Source organism: Camelus bactrianus, chromosome 16 (assembly GCF_048773025.1).
Source record: "Camelus bactrianus isolate YW-2024 breed Bactrian camel chromosome 16, ASM4877302v1, whole genome shotgun sequence".
NCBI classification, from domain to species: Eukaryota; Metazoa; Chordata; class Mammalia; order Artiodactyla; family Camelidae; genus Camelus; species Camelus bactrianus.
The window spans coordinates 40,680,233-40,699,696 of record NC_133554.1 but is presented as its reverse complement, the minus strand read 5'-3'; the positions used below and the strand labels follow the sequence as shown (position 1 = coordinate 40,699,696).

Below are 19,464 nucleotides of genomic sequence, written 5' to 3'. Positions count from 1 at the left end.
CTGCCTTACAGAGGAGCCCAGTACTGACAAACACACACAAGAATCTGGTGAAGCTGGAAGAGGAATTCAGCCCCAGGACCTGATGCTGACAGAGAAGCAAAGGTGGAGCCCGTGGTCCCATGGACCACTTAAGTGCCCCTCCCTCAATAAGCTGCACCAAAGTCTCCCCCTCCACGGCCCCTAGGACTCTGTTGAGCCAATTAAAAGGCAACTGGGACCCTGGGTTTGTCCCTTCCTGTCCAGACTGTCTTCAAAGAGACAAGCCTGAGCTGACGGGAAGCTGCGTGGGTTCAGAGGAGAACGTGGAAGGCACGTTCAGCCTGGCCCAGGCATCCTTGAGCTCACGGTGTTCCTGGTGTAGACGAGCAGAGGTGCTCTTAACACGGGAACCATCCAACTTCAACCTGCCCCTGAGTCCCCTGGGTGGGACAGCAGGGACACTTCCCTCATAACCTCACGGGAGCCCTGCAGCTCAGACCCTGGAAGTCAGCTGTTTCCTCAGCCCAGAGCAATGAGTCCGTGCTGCTGCGAATCCACTGTCGTCCTTTGTAAGAGCCCTGCTCCCTGGGCTTATCATTGTCCTACATCTTATTCCAGATTATTTTCCAAAGAACATTTCTTTAAAAAAAACAAAACAAAACAAAAACTAACCAAAGCTTGAGAAAGACAACAGATTTCACTTTCCCTCTCCTGGTCTGGCTTCAAAGACAGGCCTTCTTTTCAGGCGTAGCTGGGGTTAACCTAGAGACCAGGAGTGAACTGCACAAAACCAAATGAGACCAGGGCACCTGCATAAAGAGTGGCCTTTTCTCAAAGCTGTCCTTTCAGAGCAGCCATCGTCCCCTGCCTGGATCACAGGGACCAGTGTCCTCATAGGACTTGGCTTCTGGCCTGAGGCCTCTCCCAGCAGGGTCTGAGAAACAAAGCTGCGTAACAATGAATGCCAATCCTGCATTTTCCCTTTTTCTCCACTAAATTAAGCTGATGCCCAAATGGGAGTTGAGTCAGGCAAGAGTAGGGCAGGACCCCCACAACGGCTGCTGCTTATTGTTTTTGGAACAGCTTGTCTTGGGTAAACCCAGCCCTCCAGCAGATTAAAAACACTCCGGCTCCAGCCTTGCTGGCTTGTGCTGCATGCCCAAGGCACCTTGCAGCCCTGGCCCCTGGGTCTCTGTGTTCTGGGATTTACAACACAGTGGATTCATCTTAGTATTAAACCAGGTTCCCCCCTTGCCTTCCTATGCACCCATGTCAACCAAAATGCTCTTAAAAAAATAGAACTTTATTTTGTTTCCTTAAGCATTTTAAGATTAAGGTTATCATTTTCAGAGAACATTGAAAAGGACCTGCCATATTCGTTAAAGGAACTGAATTAAAAAGATGTACTCGGACACATTACAGCCCACAGAAGTCTGTGCACATGCGGCAGTGAGGTTGGTTCATAACTCTGTCCGAAACTCACAAAGGTGACATGAACCAGCTCAAGGCAATGGACACCAAAGCTTGGTGATTTCAGAGCAAAGCGGGCCTGAAGGAACAGGCCAGCTCTTTTTCTGACCTCTCAAATGGGAGACCACCAGTTCAAGTGGAGACACTAACCCAGATACTGAATGCTGCTTGGGCTGGAGTCAGGCCAGTGACCAGTGTGTGGGGCACCCTACGACCCCTGTCAAATATAGGCTCCACCCTCGAGGCCTCCTATTTGCAAGCTGAGAGCTGTTCTCCCAAGTGCTCCCTAGTTACACAGAAAAGGGCCATGGCCTCTGCATAATAAAACCCAGATGGGATTTTGCAAAGAGCTGGGGCACATGGCCTCGTTGGAACAGCATCTGTACACTTGCACTCCTGGCTCTGTTCTGTGTATTCACGCTGGACAAGGACTTGCAGCCCAGAAAAATAGCCCTTGGTTGAGCCACTGAAGTTAAGACCCTTGGCTCACTGGCTGAAAAGGCGTAATAGAAGGGTGTGCTGGCGGACAGATGGCAGGTCTGCACGGACACGCTCCAAAGGCAGCCTCCAGATGCCATCATGTGTTGGGACCCTGGAGATTTGGGTCTGTGGGGACTGCATGGGAAGGGGTGGAGAGTGGGAGCCCGGGGCGGCCAGGGGGCTCCACTGCTGTCTGACCCGCCAGCCCTCGCCCCTCAGTGCTTACCTCTCCCACCCCAGATTCAGAGCAGAATCCATTCCGGCAGGAGGTGGCTGTGGTTTGCAGCTATGTGCTGCTGGGAACTCCTGATACTCGCCGAAGACATTTACATGCCTTTGAAGAAATGTTTTTCAGTTTTGAGTCTCTGCTGAGAATTAGCCAGGGGTGGGGAGAGCATCTGGGGTGAGAGGAGAGATACAGAGGAAGAACTCCACGCGTCTCATTTTTCTCAGGTTGTATCCGCTGGAATTTTATTGCCTCTCGACTTGCACTCCTGCAGGCTGACCCCAGCCATTGACAAGTATTTCTGGAAATCTCTGAAGGTGTCTCTCCTACGCTCATAGATAAATCTGGTCAGACACACAGGATGTCTGCCCTTAATTTTCTTTTCCTTTTTCTGCCTCCATGGCCCCCTGACAGGATGCCCCGGTGGAGACCACCTTCAGCTCCACCAGGCACCTAGGAGAGGCTGCAGCCACACCACAGTGGGCACCACTTCTCTGTCCTTGGCAGGCACTGCCCAGGGCCCTGCACGCCGCTGCCAACGCTGGTGGTGGGGGAGGGCCTGGAGCTCAGAGGTGACGGAGCTGTGCTGTGATCTGCAGCTAAGTGCCTCTCACCCCTTCTGGTTCCATTTATCGGGTGGTCCTGGGGCAGAGTGACTTCCTTAATGCTTGCCTCCCACCCTAGGATTCAACTCAAACCCTGCAGGGCTAGGCCAAGAGACATATAGCAAAACAAACAAGCTAAAAAACCCTGAATTCCAAATCCCTCTCCCTTGAGCCAGGCTTATGCTTCTGGCCCCTTCTCCTCGGACTTCTCTCAGGGGCTCCCAGGTCCCACGTGCAAAGAGGGCGTCTGGACCAGAGAAGGATGGGGATGCTCAACCTCAGTCCCCGCTGGGACCCGTGCTCCACCAGACACCCACCAGACATCACCAAAATCCCATCTCAACACCTTGCTTTTCCAAGACTGAAAGGTAGACTCTGCTACTTCCAGGGATGTCAGCTAACTTTTTTAGCACCAAGGCTATCCTGTCACCTGAGAAAGAACCCTCTGCTGTTAGCAGGCTGTGTTGGGAGCAGAAATTTCTAAAATGTCAGACATCACCATCTTCCAAACCCTAAGACAGTGCCTACCTGTTCCACATGCTTGTAATAAAAAGAGAATTCACAGAGCCCAGCCCCGGCCTTCCAGCACATATGGACATTAAGGAATCTGGGCTTTGTGCTCCTAGTCGGAAGACTGTTTATCAGCAGACATCCAGGTCTTGTTCCCCAGACCCACTGCACCTTTGCTCCCAAGGCTGGTAGCTCTTACCCAAATCTGCTTTGGGTTAGAGTTTTGGAGGTTTGTGTCTGCTCTCCTGCCAGACCCATTCATTCAATCAGCATCTACCAAGGGGCTACTGTGTGCGAGGCAGAGTATAGGAGCACAAAGAGAGCTCCACCGGCCTCGTGAGGGGGTGGGGGTGAGGCCTGGGGAAAGATTTCCAGAGGAAGCAACTGCTGGTATTAAAGCACCAAGGAAGGTACAGACCGTCAAAGAACGGAGTGGCAGGGTGCTCCTTCCAGGCAGAAGGAGGGGCCTGAAGAAGGCTGGGAGCTCTGATGGTCTTTTTCTATCCCCGAGTTGTGGACCATAGGCATCCTCCTTATCAAACGCCACCTGCTTCGTGGTCAACCTTGGGAGCTCTTGGTGGCTGCACCCAGCAATGCCCCTGACTGCCTGCACCGTGGGAATAAAGGCCAGGTTGGAATCCAAGCATGTTTCCTCGAGTTTGCCTAATGCTTTTGGCACAGATCTTCAGAGACCTCAGGGCAGGGCTTTGGTGGTCATCTTTCTCCTCTGGCTTAGATTCATTGGGTGGAGAGCATTGCAGACCTGACCAGGGCCCCAAGTTCAATCCCTTCTGGAGTCAATCAGCTCCATTCCTGGACATGCCTCCTGCAAAGATGTTGCACTGGTGACACAGGGAAGCAAGAGTTAGGGGGGCTGGCTTAGTCAAGCTGTGCTCCTGGCTGGAATTGCCATGTCAAGGACACAGTGACAAACTTACTTCTCCTTTTGCACTTGTAATGGGTATTGTTTTGTGGCTATGTACTCTGCTGTATAAAAGGTTAATGTCCTTTTTATTTTTTTAAACTGAAGGATAGTTAACTTACAATGTTATGTTAGTTTCAGGTGTACAGCAAAGTGATTCCATTATACATGTATAGATACAGCTATTCTTTTTCAGATTCTTTTCCATTATAGGCTATTATAAGATACTGAATATAGTTCCCTGTGCTAAACAGTATATCCTTGCTGTTTATTCTTTTTTTTTTTTTAACTGAACTCAATTTAGCTCATAAGCCCCCAGTTTCTCTCGACTGGAAAAGTGTCTTGTCCGTACAGTTTCTTATCTTCTGGGAAATGACAAGTGGCTCTTCGGTAATTACTCCTCTCGGCCTTCCCTTTGGCCTGCGTGGCATCTGGGGAGGCTTCTGTAGCATCACGGCAGCAAGGATGGGGTGGCTGGTGGTGAATGCCTGTTCCCTGGTCATCTTCCTACCTCCCTGGCCTCTACTGAGCCGTAACTTGTTCTGCTTGGTCATGGAATGCCACCCTCTGCTTTTGATGTCCCTGTGCCACCTGTTCTGCCTCCTACTTGTCCCAGCATAAAGTTTCTTCCAGTGAGCTGGCCCTTTCACTACTTCAGGGAGCTCGGGGAGCTTGGAAGCCATTGCCTCCCCATTAGGGGTGTGAAGGACTCTGAGAGGTGCGCCCTCCCGTGGGCTTATGTGGCTGGACAACACTCTCAGACACAGTCTCTCCTCCCCAGGGGCCTGGATGAACACCTCACTTCTCTATGGGAACTGCAGTCTCCCAGGTCAATTGCTGGAAGGCAGGCCATGGCTTCTAGATCAGGACTTCCCTCAGACTTATGGGGTTCTTCTTATATTGGGCTCAGCCCTGAGTTGTGGGTTCTGGATGTCTTCTTGGTGACCTTTCAGCCTTTAAACCAAGTCACATCACTTTAGATTTCCTTCCTTACCTGCTGATCAAAAGTCTCTCTCTCTTTTTTTCTAATAGAAAACATGTTTATGTCAGGATGCACTGTCCCTGTGATGATGTGTGGACTGTGTGCAAAGTCCTCCAACATTTTGGCTCTTAAAATGTAAAGGTCGAGCAAAGATTGCTGCCGGGTCCTGCCTGTCATTTCATCACAAGGAGCAGAGTGGAGTCCAGTCTCTCTCCCACTGCGCACGAGCTGGCCCACCACCACCTGAACGTCTCCATCACCAACACAACGACCAGAGCAAACTATTTGGTCTCCAGTTTTTCCTCCAGGGAGGCCTTCATGAAGGTTCTCTTGGCTAGCAGCTCCATGCCCACTGATGCAGGATTGAGCCCAGTGGAATGAATACAAAGGGTAGAAGTGGGGAGGTCGGCGGCATCACCGGCAGGCTGCCCGTCCTGCCTGTGGGCAGGACAGGAGCTCCCGGTTCAGTGAATGGTTGGACATCTCCCCCCAGGACAAAGGGCAGCTGGGGGAAAAAATGCAAAGGTCCACTTTCAGAATAAGGAACAAAACCAAAACCAAATGCTGTTCCAACAATTCTTGCAGCTCGTGGCTTTCAAGACTTTCTTCTCTACTCTAGAATCACAGAAGTCTCTGTGTGAGTTCAGAGGCGAGGGGTGTCAGCTATTATCCCTATGCTGTCCATCACTCTGAGGACAGTGCACACAGGAAGCCCTGCCTGGTGATGGGGCACCGGGGGGGGGGGAGGGCAGCACTAAAGAACAGGAAGGATGCCCAATTTAACATCAAACTATTACCTCTCTACATATACAAAGGATGACCATTGCTTTTGTGAGCAAACATGCACATTCTCCAGGAGCCCCGACCAGGAGGGAAGCCACAGGTCTTTTGCTCAATTAGAAAGTCTTCTAGCAGCAAGACACAGCACCAATTGGGTTATATTTGGTTTTGTGCAATGACAACCAAAAGGGAACTTCTGCTGGCTGGGTTTCTACAGATAGAGCTACAACTACATCCTTGAGATCAAAAAGCAGGAAAAAACACGGAGGCAAGTGAGGGTGTGGAGACGAGGGGACATTTGTACACATGGCTGATGGGAGCGTGCGGCAAACCAATCTTTGCAGAGGGCGTTTGGCAGGAGCCAGCAACATTTCGAACGTGCCTGCCCTTTAATCTTTTGAAATAGGAACTGAACAGTTTTAGGAGAGTATCCTACAAAAAGGTGAGAGCAAGTAAGCAAAGATGTTTACGGAAAGATTTCCACTGGTGGTGTGTTTCTAATTGCCAAAAAACAGAAACCTATTTTTTCCTATCAGTATCAGATAGGAGACTAGGTAAATGATGGTATACCTGAACTATAAAACATCATGTAGCCATCAAAAAGAATGCACAGATCTAGGGGGGAGGGTGTAGCGCAAGTGGTAGAGCACATGCTTAGCATACACAAGGTCCTGGGTTCAATCCCCAGTACCCTCTCTAAAAATAAATAAATAAGAAACCTAATTACCTCCCCACTAAAAAAATGAAAAAAAAATTTTTTTAAATAAAATAATTTAAAAAAAGAATGTATAGCTCTATATATGCTGGGGGAAAATATGTCCAAGATTTACTGTTTAGCTGTAGAAAAATACACAAATAGGCTTAATATTAATTTTGTTTGCAAAATGCCCCTCCTCCACAGCATAGACACAAAGTCTGGAAGGGGAGTAGGACCTCTGATATATTTCCATATTGTTTAAACTTACTAACGTGAAGAATGCTGTATTTTAAAACTGAGTAACACTATTGCAATATTTTATAAGGTAAAGAAAGTAGAAACATCAGCGCAGAAACACTCAGAACCACCAGTGTTACCAGTAATGAGTGAGGGGAGGCCCAATGGAGCAGGGTCTACGGCAGCTCCTTCTCAGAAACCCTGGGTACAAAGAGGGACCAGATGCTGGCGCTGATGCAGCTAAATTGCCATCTATAACCTTAAGCTGTAAAACGCTTTCTGTTTACTGAAATAGTTTCAGTGGTCTCACTCATTGGCTTTGAACTCGCAATATATATTAAAAAAGTACTTTTCTCTGTTGTGTAGAGTGAGTTCCATGTAAAGCTGGGTCTCATAGATGGGAAAACCACTGTTGCAGTGCAAACAGCATGGGTGCTGGAGTGAGGCTTGAGCCAAGCCTGGGCCCCAACACTTGGGATGCGCTGACAGCATCCCAACAGCATCCCTGCTGCCAGGATGCAACAGGGCGTGGCTATGAGGTTGTGTGGGGGGTGTCTCTGAATGCGAACTCGCATTCTGTTCAGACAGCATTGGGTATTTCCCCATTTGCCTGCTGAAGCACTCTGGTCAGCCGGTCGCCGGACTTCAGCTTGTGAAGAATCCTGGGGAATGCAGTCTCCTTAGCAGCTGGTAGGCTTCCCTTCCCCTCTCCCGTCCTTTTTTCCTTCCTGCTCCAACGGCACAGAGCAAACAAGCGGAAGCAGCTGGAGTTGCTCTCCACCATTTCACCTGGTACCCGGGAAAGTTGCAGCCCACTTGGTAAATACTTTTCTTGGCCCCAGGAATCAAGGGCAGTTTTGTGGAGAAGCTGTTCTTAATTTCTCACTTGCTGAAAAATTACCCTGAACAGGAGGAGGCACGGCTATCGTGCAAATTCCACTTGACTGCTGAGCAGAGGCTACCAGGGCTCTCAGATTAAGTGATAAACATTCCTAGGGCACAAAGCATTTACTCTGGTTTTCCTTCATATCACTCACTCACCCAGCATTCTCTGTATCAATATCCCCAAAGGGGATTGGAAGAGCCTGGTGGGTACTTTCCAGCTGATTACAGGGATACAGCTGGCCTTGGGCAAGGTCTAAACTTCTTTGAAAGGCAACTGTCAAGTCATCCAAATAGCTGGTGAACTTCTGGCTTCCCTGTTAGGACTGCCTGTCTCAAGATAATCTTGCTTAAGAGTTTTCTGGGCAATGAAGTTCCAGAAAAAACAAAACAAAACAAAAACCAGAGGCATGCAGGCAAGAATTTTGTCTCTGCCAGGGATGGCCAATTGAAGTCCATTCTGTGGACACTAGACACCATATCTAAAGACATTTTTGGGGAAGGAAGCCTTTAATAATCCTTCCAATTTGCATTCAGAGGAAACGTGCCACATTTTCCATCATAGGCAGCCGAGCCAACACCAGGGGGGTGGGGGGAGGACGCTCCTTCCTCAGTGTCTGTAGGTTTATCCCTAAATGCTATGGAAATAGCAGCTGCCAGGGCAAGAGGAAGAGACGACGGAGAGCCTTAAAGCTGTTGAATAAGTTGGCTACCACAGGCAGGACCTAAGAAGGCAAAGGCTCCATATTCCGGTGCTTGCTTCAGATGCAGCCTGCACCCAGCAGCGGGCTGTGTTGTCACTTGGCCATCCTATTTGAGGAAGCCCAGGGACAGAACAAGCCCTGTGGCCCCCGCCATCCGGTCAGGTCGGTCACGTGTGGTTCAGGCCTGGCGAGTGGAAATGAACATGTCACACTTCACAAGGCCTCGTGGCTTATAGAGCATGTGCACATCACAGGCTCTTGTGTGACCCTCAACGCCCTGCTCATTAGAACCCCTTTTACAGACACTGAAAACTACTTGTGTTTCAAATGGGCACGTTCTTCATATCCCACCGCTTACCTGGTTACGTGGGTGACAAGGGAGAGAACCCGGCAGGTAAATCACCAGGCAGTGCTCTTCCAGGTGGGGCACACAGAGACGTTTCTTTTCTCATCAGGTTGATCTCTGGCTACCCGATTCAAGTGTGGAGCTGGTGAAAAGTCAAGAATGGAAACTCAGTAATGGTCTCAAAGCCAACTTAAAGGAAGTGCAACCACAGATTTTCCACAACTGAGAGGAACAGCAGACTTCTCCGGAAGGTCACTGCAAAATGCCCACCCAGCTTTATTAAGGAAACGGGATTAACTTACCGCGCACCGGACAGGAGGCATTTGGCAGTCACGCGGAGAGGCAGGCTGTGGTGGGAACGGTGAGAAGGAGAATGGAAAATCACGGGATAGAAATTCAGAGCACCACGAGGATTCCAAATCAGAAGCAGAACACTTTATATTTACAGAGGATTTCCACCACAGCTGGACACGCCGGGACCTTGCTGATGAACATCACATTCCGATTCTGTGCCCTGCTTCCTTAGGCTGTCAGGGAAGGGGAGCGGCTCCACCAGGGAGACGGGAGCCTGAGGTTCATGGGCTTGCTAATTCTTTCCTACAGTCCGTTCTGTTTTCTGTCAACAGGAGGGAAATATATCCGAGCAAGTGACATCCAGTCATGCCTTAATTAACTGTAGTATTTTATGCTCCAATATGCACCAAGAAATCACTTCCAGATGGGAAAAATGAGCAATATTTACACAAAAAAGCAATCTATTTTAAGGAAATCGATATCTCCCAAAGGTATAGAACTTTGGGAGCTCTGCGCAGCTTATCTATTTTGATAAATACTAGAATGAGGCTGGAAATCTTTCTATATAAAATGCGACAGTACTCTTTCTGCACACCAGTTTTTCAGTGGCCATGTTTCCAAGGCTATTGTTTAAATGGCCCGATGCAGTTTGAACGATTTTATTTTTAGCCATCTGACTTGGAGGAGACAAGAAGTGTGAAACACTTGCTTTCACCCTCAAGCAAGCTAGTTATTTTGGAGATTTCTGTACCGAGGGAGAGGAATTACATTTCCAGCTGTGAACGTTTGGCATCTTCCCCAGCGTTCCATCAACAGGGCACTCGGGCTCCTTGTCCAAAGGCCATTCAAGAAGGGCCAGGCTAACATCCTCACACCCCCTGCTCGCTCACCCTGCCTGCCCCGTAAGGGTCACACTGGTCTTTGGAAGCCTGCCCTCGTCCTGCCTGATCTGCCCCGAGGAACACCCTATTCTGGGTGGTGGGCAAAGTCCCAGGTACTGGTTCTTTGTTCCTCAGGAGAGGGAGGAGCGGCAATGGTTAGCTTCTTCAATTCCAGAACTGAATTTGGAGGTCAAAACCACCTGGCCATCCTGGTCCCTGTTCTACCCTTATGATCCAAACAGAACTTTCTCCAGCCTGGGCACTTCTAGCCAGCTCTCAGGAAGTCTGTCCCTAGTGAAAACAGTAGCCAACTTTATCCATTATAAATTACCAATATTTATTTTAACCACATAAGGCAACTTCAAAGATTTTTTTTTTTTAAGGAACCAGAGAAAGTAGGGGGAAGGAATGGGTACAATATCTCACTTAGCTGAATAACAGAGTTGTTAGCTATTGTTTTGATCAATGAGTGCTCCTTTATATATATTATTATTTCAAGGTGACAATAATAAATAAACCTCTGTTGGGGCTTGGTCATCAAAACAGGAAGAATCCTAGTCAGTATGGGGACAGCATGATTTCTGCCATGGTCCCCACCATCAACACAAATTCAAAATTAAAGCTGCCAGCTAGCGGCAAAAACTACCATTTGGGCACCAGCTCAGTGGTACAGTAATTACACTTGCTTGGAGTCAGAAAAAAAATACATATTTATGAAAATGTGTTACAGGAATAACCCTTCAATAAAGCAAATTTCTCTCTATACAATGGTTCTTCATAAGGAGTAAACTTCATAATCACCTGTGGAACTTTTAAATCTATATGCTGGACCCCACTCCAGACTTACTGATTCACAATCTCCAGGCATCTGTACTTGTTAAAAAAAAGAGCCCCAGGTGACTGTGATGCATACCCCAAGTTGAGAAACACACTGGCTTTACAGGATGCATACACAGCATTCGGATCCCATCAACAAGACACTTAACATAACTCCTACTGACATCTGTTGGCTCCTTGGAGATTACTGACTGTAATAAATCAAGAACGCAACATCCCTGGCTGTGACCACCAACCGCCGCGGGGGTGGGGTGGGGAGGGTGGACAGCGGCTTGACATCTCAATGACTTTATGGAGGCATCCAGAAAATGACTCCCCATGAATGAACCAAGAAGAGAAGTGTGGATCTGTAAACACTGAATGACAAGAACCAGGTGCAGGAGTCCACTGGCGTTTCCAGCTCCCCTGGTCGATGACAGACGGCTGAAGCGGCTGTTTGGAGATGGGCCCATAGCCATCACCCCTGCTTTCAGGAGCGGGGAGAGAACTGTGAATCTCCATGAGTGTGGGCGGGGCAACTTTACCAGGCAATCCGACGGCGGCGGTCCAAGCAAAGTGAAACCTGTCCAGTGCTCCCCCAGTCCCCTCCCACCCGTCCTGCCCTTTCCTCACATAGCAAACTTCTTCTAATAGGGCTCAGCTAAAGGCCACATCTCTTTCTTCCACCACGTACTTTTCTCAGTGTTCATGAGCCTGAGATGCTCCATACGTAAGAGTCATACTAACAAGTGAGAACAGGCCAGGGGCTGATGAAGAAATGAGGCCCAGGATCAAAGCTGGGGCTGACAGACTGAGTCTGGAGGAAAGGCTGCTGGAGAAGGAAGGAACAGAGCAGACTGGTTCTACTGGGGAGACAGGAAGGAGAGAAATAAGCAATGTTTCTGGACAGATTTTCAAACCTTCAAGTTCCCCATTGTATGGCTGTCACTAGAGTTATCCTGTGTGCGTCCCGTGCATTCTCCGCCTTCCCCCCTTAGCTCTCTCCCCACCTGAACAACACACTGCTCCTAATTCCTGACCAGATGCTGACCAGGCGAATCAGGACAACTCTGTGGCCCGTTTTTGTGATACAGGATGACCTGTGGAGACTGAAGCGGTTCCGCAGGGCACGCTCTTCTGCACAGATGTGTCGCCAAGAGCCTGTGGTGACAGGATGGGTGGCCCAGGGGCCATGTGGGCTCTGCCTGGTTCTGAGGTGGTGTTTAAGGTCAGTATTCTGGTCTTCGGTATCCATGGACCAGGGTTCTCCGTCGTTAATGACAAAGGCATATGTCACCCTGGCAGTGCACATCACCCTTTGCTGTTTCAGACGATTCTGGAAAGTGCTTTGGATTTGAAAATGAAGGGTGAAGTAGGGGATTAGAGGGGACAGGCTTCTTGGACTTCACAGCTTTATCTGAGCAGAAAGCCTAGGAAAGGTTTTCTAGGAAAACTTCCTGGCTTCCCTTCACAGAAGGCAATCCCTACCCTAGAAGTCAGTCGAGAGCAGAGTGGGAAGAAAGAAAGAATCAGTTTACACCACACAGTGTGTCAAACAGAACCCTCTCTCCAAGTCAGATGCGGGCCTGCCCCCACCCCCAGGCCAGGAGCCCCAGAGCAGAGGGGACACCTGCTTCTGAGGCTGCCACAGACAATCCTCCGGGGAGGCAGACACTCAGACAGAATCTGTGTATCTCCTTAGTCGTACATAGAGAGGGGGTGGGATGAGCAATGAGGCGAACATGGATAACTAGGCCAAGCCATAAAAAGTACCAGAAGCAAAATATGTCCCAGGAAACAGGGATTTACCTGGAAGATGCTTCCTGCTTCCACTGCCTCCGTGAAGAAAGGCTAGTTTCCCACACCCGTCATCTGCCACTTCCTAACTCGGGTTCCTAACTCGGGCCCTAGAGCCAAGCCCAGAGGACATCTCTTAGGGCTCCGGCCTCAGAGGTGACCTCAAACAGCAGCAGGTGGAGGAAGCGGTGAGATCCAGGCTTTCTCACTCAAGTTGCCAGGACGGAAGCATGGAAGGGAACAGGGCCACAGGCCAGAGGGGGTGACCGCGGAGGTGAGGCTTCAGAGTCAGTGACAACAGCCTGGGAACAGCAAGTGACGCACGGGGAACCTTTCACTGATGCCTCTGCTGCAGGAATCAGAGACCATCTAAACTGCCTTCTTATAATCCAGCCCTGACTCGGCTTCGCCCACTAGCACAGGAATTAAGATCGGGCATGGGAGAGACACATGAAGGACCCAAATGTCCCAAGTTTCAAGGCTGACAATCTGAGAGTCGGGGAAGCACAGGGGAGGGGAGGGCTTCCAGGGATCTGGGTGCTGGGGGGTCACTGGCCAGGGGGAAAAGTGCCCCCCGGGATGCTCCTACAGTCTCTTTTTAATGAGTTTCTCCAGTTTGCGGATGCGAGATGATTCCTGTTCTGGAGTTGGAGTCAGGAGGGACAGGGAGCTGGAGCCTTCGGGCCCTGAGGGTGGGGTGGGGAGCCGCTGGCGGAAGAGTTCCAGCATGCTGCTTTGTTCACTTCTCTTCAGCCCCTAAGGTTGAGAGAGAAAGGAGGGTAATGGTCAAGTCTGGCTCCAGAAGGGCCAGAGGGAAAGTGCGGTGCCTGGTGTGTGCGTAACTCTGCGGACAGCCTAATTCCTCTGGGCTGGGGTGGGGTTACCAGCGCCGGGGGGTGGGAGGTAGCCGGGGAGAGAAGCAGAGGAAGAAGAAAAGGTAACAGGGGAGAAGAGAAAGAAGGGGTAGAGAGGGCAGAGGCCAAGAGGCAGCATCCGGGAGTGTAAGGCCCTGTGTGCCCCATGCCCCGCCAGCTCCTCATTGGGCACAGAGACGTCAGAACAGGGACATTTCTGTACCCTGGAGCTTCCTCCTCTAAGACTTCTTAGAATCCGCTCTGCAGCCTGGGCCAGGCTCCCCTGCGGCCCGTACCCCACCCTCCAGTGAAGAATCACTGAGTGTGCGGAAAATGTGCCCGAGGACAAAACCAGACACTGAGCTAACCTTCATGTCCAGTATCTTCTGGAAGGTTTCTGTGTTGCAGTCCGTCAGGAGCTTGATGTAGTTGTCCACAAACACCACCAATGGCTCGTGAGGGGCCATCACGACCTACCCAGGGAGAGAGACGAGAGTAGTCCCTCCAGGAACGCTCAGGATGGGAGCCTGGGACCGTCTTTCCCCACTGGTGAGCCCATCACACAACGGGCCTGCGAGACTGCCTGCAGCTGCAAACTCAGAACCGCCCTGACTCCCCGATTCGTCTCAGCATTCAGCGACAGCCACGTGCCCTCCATTTGCTCAATCATACACGTCACCTGGAGTGCTTTTTAAGGGCAGGCTCCCAGTGACTTTTAAAAATATCAGAACCATGGGAAACACTGTGTGGGAGTGTGTCTCTTTGAGACACTTCCTGGGTTCATGATACCTGCACACGCTTTTCAAGACTTAAAGTCTGGAACTTCATTTAACTACCTCCAATTCATGTACCAACAGCAGGAAAACAACGGCATCGCAGGCCTCACGTTCATTTCCACTTGGCTGTGAAATGCAGTGTCTGATCTTCCTCCTGCAGCAGACTGGCTTTGTTTTGAATTTCTGAGAATGTAACTCAGAGCGGCAAGGAGCAGTTCACTCAGAAATTCTCCCCAAGCTCTGCTCCCCACCTCCCCCAGTGCGAGTTAAACCAGCACGGGGAGAAACGGACTAGGCTGCTTCCAGTTCCCTCAGGCCAAGAGCCCAAGGTGTGTGCAGGCCCCTCACTGGTCCCACCCAGGTGTCAGGTCCGGCTGCTACTTTTGACTCTTGCCATCATCGGAGTCCCTCTGCTTGTAGACAGACCTGAAGAGCCTGCAGGCCTGGACTTCTAAGAGCCTCCGCCGACAGCTCCCTTTGTTCTCTGGCCTCCTCCTCCCTCCCCAGCCGGCCCCCTCCCTCCCGTCTTAACAAGTACAGGTGGAAATTGGATGCAGGTGCTCAAGGCTTCAGACACTCTCAGCATCATCACCCCACGTACATTCTGTTAAATGAGGCCTTAGAAAACCCATTTGCTGATTAGAATCAGTTACTGTGACATCTGTTGGGGTTTCATGTAAAGTGGCAGAGTTCAGAAAGCCAAAGAGGCTTATGTGGAAGGGAGTAATCGACAGCGGGGCCGGAAATCCCTGCTGAGCAGCAGTGATCCCTGACTTAGACGCTGATTGACAGTGACAACCACACCCAACCTCCAATCTTGGCCAAATCTTGTTACAACAAGAGGATCCCATTACAACGAAGAATTCATTTGTCAGATAGAATTACTGACCCCCGAGCAACAGTCCACCGACTTTCAATAATGTCTGATGAGACCAAAGTCTAGTGCAGCCAAAGGATGAGGACAATCTTTTGGGACAGGTGGGGACAGGCCCTAACCTGTGCTGAGACCAGAATTCAGTGGTCCTTGGAATAAGTGATTGGATAACCAGACCCTTTTAACTGCAACCCCGAGGAAGACACAAGCCCCACCTTGAGGATCATTTCCGCGCGGGTCATGCCTTTCACTACGATCTTAGTGTAACTGGCAGGGGCCTTCCTCACCACCTGAGAGCCAATGGAGGGCAGATCGAGCAGGACCATCTTCAGGGAATGGGTGTCCAGCAGCAGCTGCGGGAACAAGGTAGAATAGTACCAGCCACTTCACATGGACACAACATCTAGTACAATCACGCCGATAAATAACAGTTTCCTGATTTTAAATGTAGTACATTCTCAGTGGAGAAAACTCAGAAAGACAAAAGGAAAAACATGAGTTCTAATTACTATCACCCAGGGGAAAAAAAAAAACCCCAAGAAGCCACGGTTTAATGTGGTACAATTCCTACCACTCTGTTATGTGTATAAAAAACTAGAATTATACTGTAGGCACAGTTTTCTTTTTTTACAACCTGGTTTTTCCACTTAATATATGAAATTTTTTTAATTCTTTTTCCCCATCCTGGCAGCCTTTAAAAACAATCGTGATTTTTAATGGCTATACAGTACTCTATGGGGTGTGTGTGTGTGTGTGTGTACTTTAACATTTAACCATTCCCCTATACTTTGTTCCCAGATTTTCATTATTATAAACAATGAATGCTGTGATGAACAGCTGTGTGGATGTAATTCTAGGTCTATCAATGGCATTTCGTTTAGGAGACAGTCTTTGGGACAGATCAAAGGACAAGGACATCTGCAAGGTTCTGGATATGTATCTTGAACTGCTTTCCAAATGGAATGCACCTATTTACATATTTGGCAGCAGTGCAGACTGCACCCTCATCATTTCTGAAAACTGCCATAAAATTTTTGCTTATTTGACAGGCAAAAATGGTAACTCCCTACTGCTGTACCTTGAATTTCTCAGGGTGCTAGTAAGGATGCAGGAGATTAAACCAAATTTAAACATCAGTATCTTGGCAACAATCTGCCTTTTTGTTTTCTTTTTTCTTTCTCTCTCTCTTTTTTCTTTTGGTTCTCTTGGATGCCAGTTATTTGGAAGGATATCAACTTTCCTGACTGACTGCCCCCCAACTGCCAGGGATGATGCTAGCAATGTTTCATCTACTAGTCTTTATAAGACAACCTGCCCTGTAGGCATTTATTCTTCCCATTCTATAGATGAGAAAAATCAAAGTTCCAGAGGTTAATCAACTTGCTGAAAGAATCTCACACGATGGATGCGGGTGAGGTAACGAGGTGGACAAGAAGCTGTATATCCATCTCCTGCTGCCCAGGGGAGTGCCATGCGACAGCGTTGGCTTACAGCTCACACTGTTTGCTCCCGACTCCATGTGGACTGCTAAACTGCTGCTGCTCTTGGCAATCAGGGGGCATAGAAATGGCACAAATACATGGCCTGCTCAGATAGTTTAGGAGAATGGAACCACATGTCACCCAACCAGACCAAAGCAGCAGTGGGGAGACAGTCCCACTGCCGCCACCACTATGACTCTGATGGTCAATCTTATGTTCGGGACGAGGCTTTCTCCTCTCGGCAAGTCTTTGAATAATTACATCAAGCAGGGATGGAATGGGATCCAATCCCTTAAAGCCTTATAATGCTCTCCATTTTCTCATTCTCCCTGTTCTTTGCTATAGACAGGAGAATTAACTACATAATAAGGTAACTAAAGAGAATATGAACTCACTAATGGAGATACTATTAACTTAGTGGTCATGGTGATGATAATTTTGACAATGGTATAAAAACTTGGAGAAGACATCAATGTTTTACTTGGAATAACTTAGAGGGAGATATTGCTCTCAAAAACTGGTGAGTTATTGACAAACTGATTCTAAAACTTGTGTCCAGAGGCAAAAGATTCAGAATAGCCAACACAATACTGAAGGAGAAGAACATAGCTGGAGGATTGACATGACCCGACTTAAAGACTTATTATATATAAAGCTACAGTAATCAAGACAGTGTGGTATTGGTGAAAGAACAATCAGATCAATGGAACAGAAACAGAGAACCCAGAAATAAACCTACACAAATACAGTCACCTGATCATTAACAAAGGAGCAAAGACAGTCTTTCCAACAAATGGTGCTGGAACAACTGTACATCCACATGCAAAGAAAAAAAAATCTAGACATAGATCTCATACCCTTTACAAAAATTAGCTCAAAATAGATTGCAGACCTAAACGTAAAACACAAAACTATACAATTCCTGGAAGGTAACATAGGAGAAAGTCTAGATGACCTTGGGCATGGTGATGACTTTTTAGATATAACACCAAAGACATGATCCACGAAAGACACAACTGATGAGCTGGACTTCATTAGAATGAAAAACTTCTGCTCTCCAAAAGACAGTGTCAAGGGAATGAGAAGACAAGCCACAGACTGGGAGAAAATATTTGCAAAAATACAGCTGATAAAGGACTGTTATCCAAAACATACAAAGAACTCTTAAAACTCAACAATAAGAAAAAAAACCCAATTGAAAAATGGGCCAAAGACCTTAAAAGACACCTCACCAAAGAAGATACACAGATGGCAAATAAGTGTTTGAAAAGATGTTCCATATCATACATCACAAGGGAAATGCAAACTAAAACAAGATACCACTACACATCTGTAAGAATGGCCAAAATCTGGAATACTGACAACAACAAATGCTGGTGAGGATGTGGAGCAACAGGAACTCTCATTCACTGCTGGCAGTAATGCAAAATGGTACAGCTACTTTGGAAAACAGTTTGGTGGTTTCTTACAAAACTAAACGTACCTTACCATACAATCCAGCAATGGTGCTGCTAGGTATTTACCCAAAGGAATTGAAAACTTACATCCACACAAAAAAGCCTACACAGGGAAGTTTTTTTAAACAGCTTTAATCATAATTGACAGAACTTGGAAGCAAACCAGATGTCATTCAACAGCCAAATGGATAAACTGTGACACGTCTAGTCAATGGAATATTACTCAGTGTTAAAAAGAAATGAGCTATTAAGCCATGAAAAGACATGAAGGAACCTTAAATGCATATGACTAAGTGAAAAAGACCATTTGTAAAGTCTGTATACCTCCTGATTCCAACTATATGACATTTCTGGGAAAGGCAAAACTATGGAGAAAGTAAAAAGATCAGTGGTTGCGGGCATTGGGGGTGGTGCATGGGATGAACAGGTGGAGCACATGGGATTTTTAAGGCAGTGAAAACTACTCTGTGGATAAGTAATTATACATTTGTCCAAAGCCTCAGAATGCATAACACTAAGAGTGTAAACTGTAACACTGTAGTGTAAATTATAGGCTTTCAGTGATAATGATGTGTCAGTGTAGGTTCATGGACTGCAACAAACCTACCACTCTGGTGGGAGACATTGATAATGGGGGTGTGGGGGGCTATGCACGTGTTGGGGCAGAAGAGCATATGGGAACTCTCTGTACCTGCCCCTCATTTTGCTGTGAACCTTAAACTGCTCTAAAAAAAAAAGCCTCAATTTAAAAACAATAGTGAGGAAGTTATACTAAATAAAGGAAACAGGAATATTGTGCACTAATAGTGCTACTCAAAGGCCTGAACTCTGCAGGTCATACAGTGGCTGACCAGGAAAGTGCTGGGGCATTTGGGACTTCTCTAGGTTTCCAGAGATGAGCATTCTTACTCTCCTCATGGCTGTTTTTTGAAAAGGCCATGGGCTCACAGAGAAAGGTAGCCAACCACGCATACAGGACAGATGAGCAGACACTGCCTGAGGCCCTGCGAAGGGCCTGGGATCAGCACACTTCCCAGACCCCACTGGAAATGATCACTGCTCGTCCCCAGGGGGATCCCAGCACATGCCACTAAAACACAAGTATGCTCAATTCCATGCAGATTAAAAAACCTAGATATAAAGAGGAAAACTTTAACAAGAAAACAGAGATTATTTTTGTAGGGAAGAGAAGAATGTGAAACAGGGAAAATGGGAAAAAAATACTACCTTAAAATAAGTCTGTATCAAAAGAGACATAAACAAAGTCAAAAAACCCCCCACAAAGCAGGAGAGGATATCTGCAAAACTGGCAAAGGGATACTATTCAGAACAGATAACGATTCCTGAAAACCAGTAACAAAAAGGCCACCAGCCCCAGCAGCAGCAGGAACAACAATAAACAATAGTGAGGCGA

General features: G+C 48.0%; 1 protein-coding gene across 4 annotated transcripts in view; it reads right to left on the bottom strand.

The window, feature by feature from the left end:
• Positions 1–1,261: 1,261 nt before the first annotated feature.
• VPS53 (VPS53 subunit of GARP complex) overlaps positions 1,262–19,464 on the bottom strand; it is a 127,528-nt gene continuing 109,325 nt past the window's right edge. For 3 of the 4 annotated variants that reach the window (XM_074343195.1, XM_074343193.1, XM_074343196.1), the window contains exons 20-23: positions 15,328–15,465; positions 13,831–13,935; positions 8,833–13,364; positions 1,262–8,658 (exon numbers count right to left, since the gene is read on the bottom strand). In XM_074343195.1, the coding sequence (XP_074199296.1) occupies positions 13,194–13,364; positions 13,831–13,935; positions 15,328–15,465 (414 nt within the window). In that variant the 3' untranslated portion in view covers positions 1,262–8,658; positions 8,833–13,193. The remainder of the gene's footprint in view (positions 8,659–8,832; positions 13,365–13,830; positions 13,936–15,327; positions 15,466–19,464) is intronic. The other variant, XM_074343194.1, reaches the window with a different exon arrangement.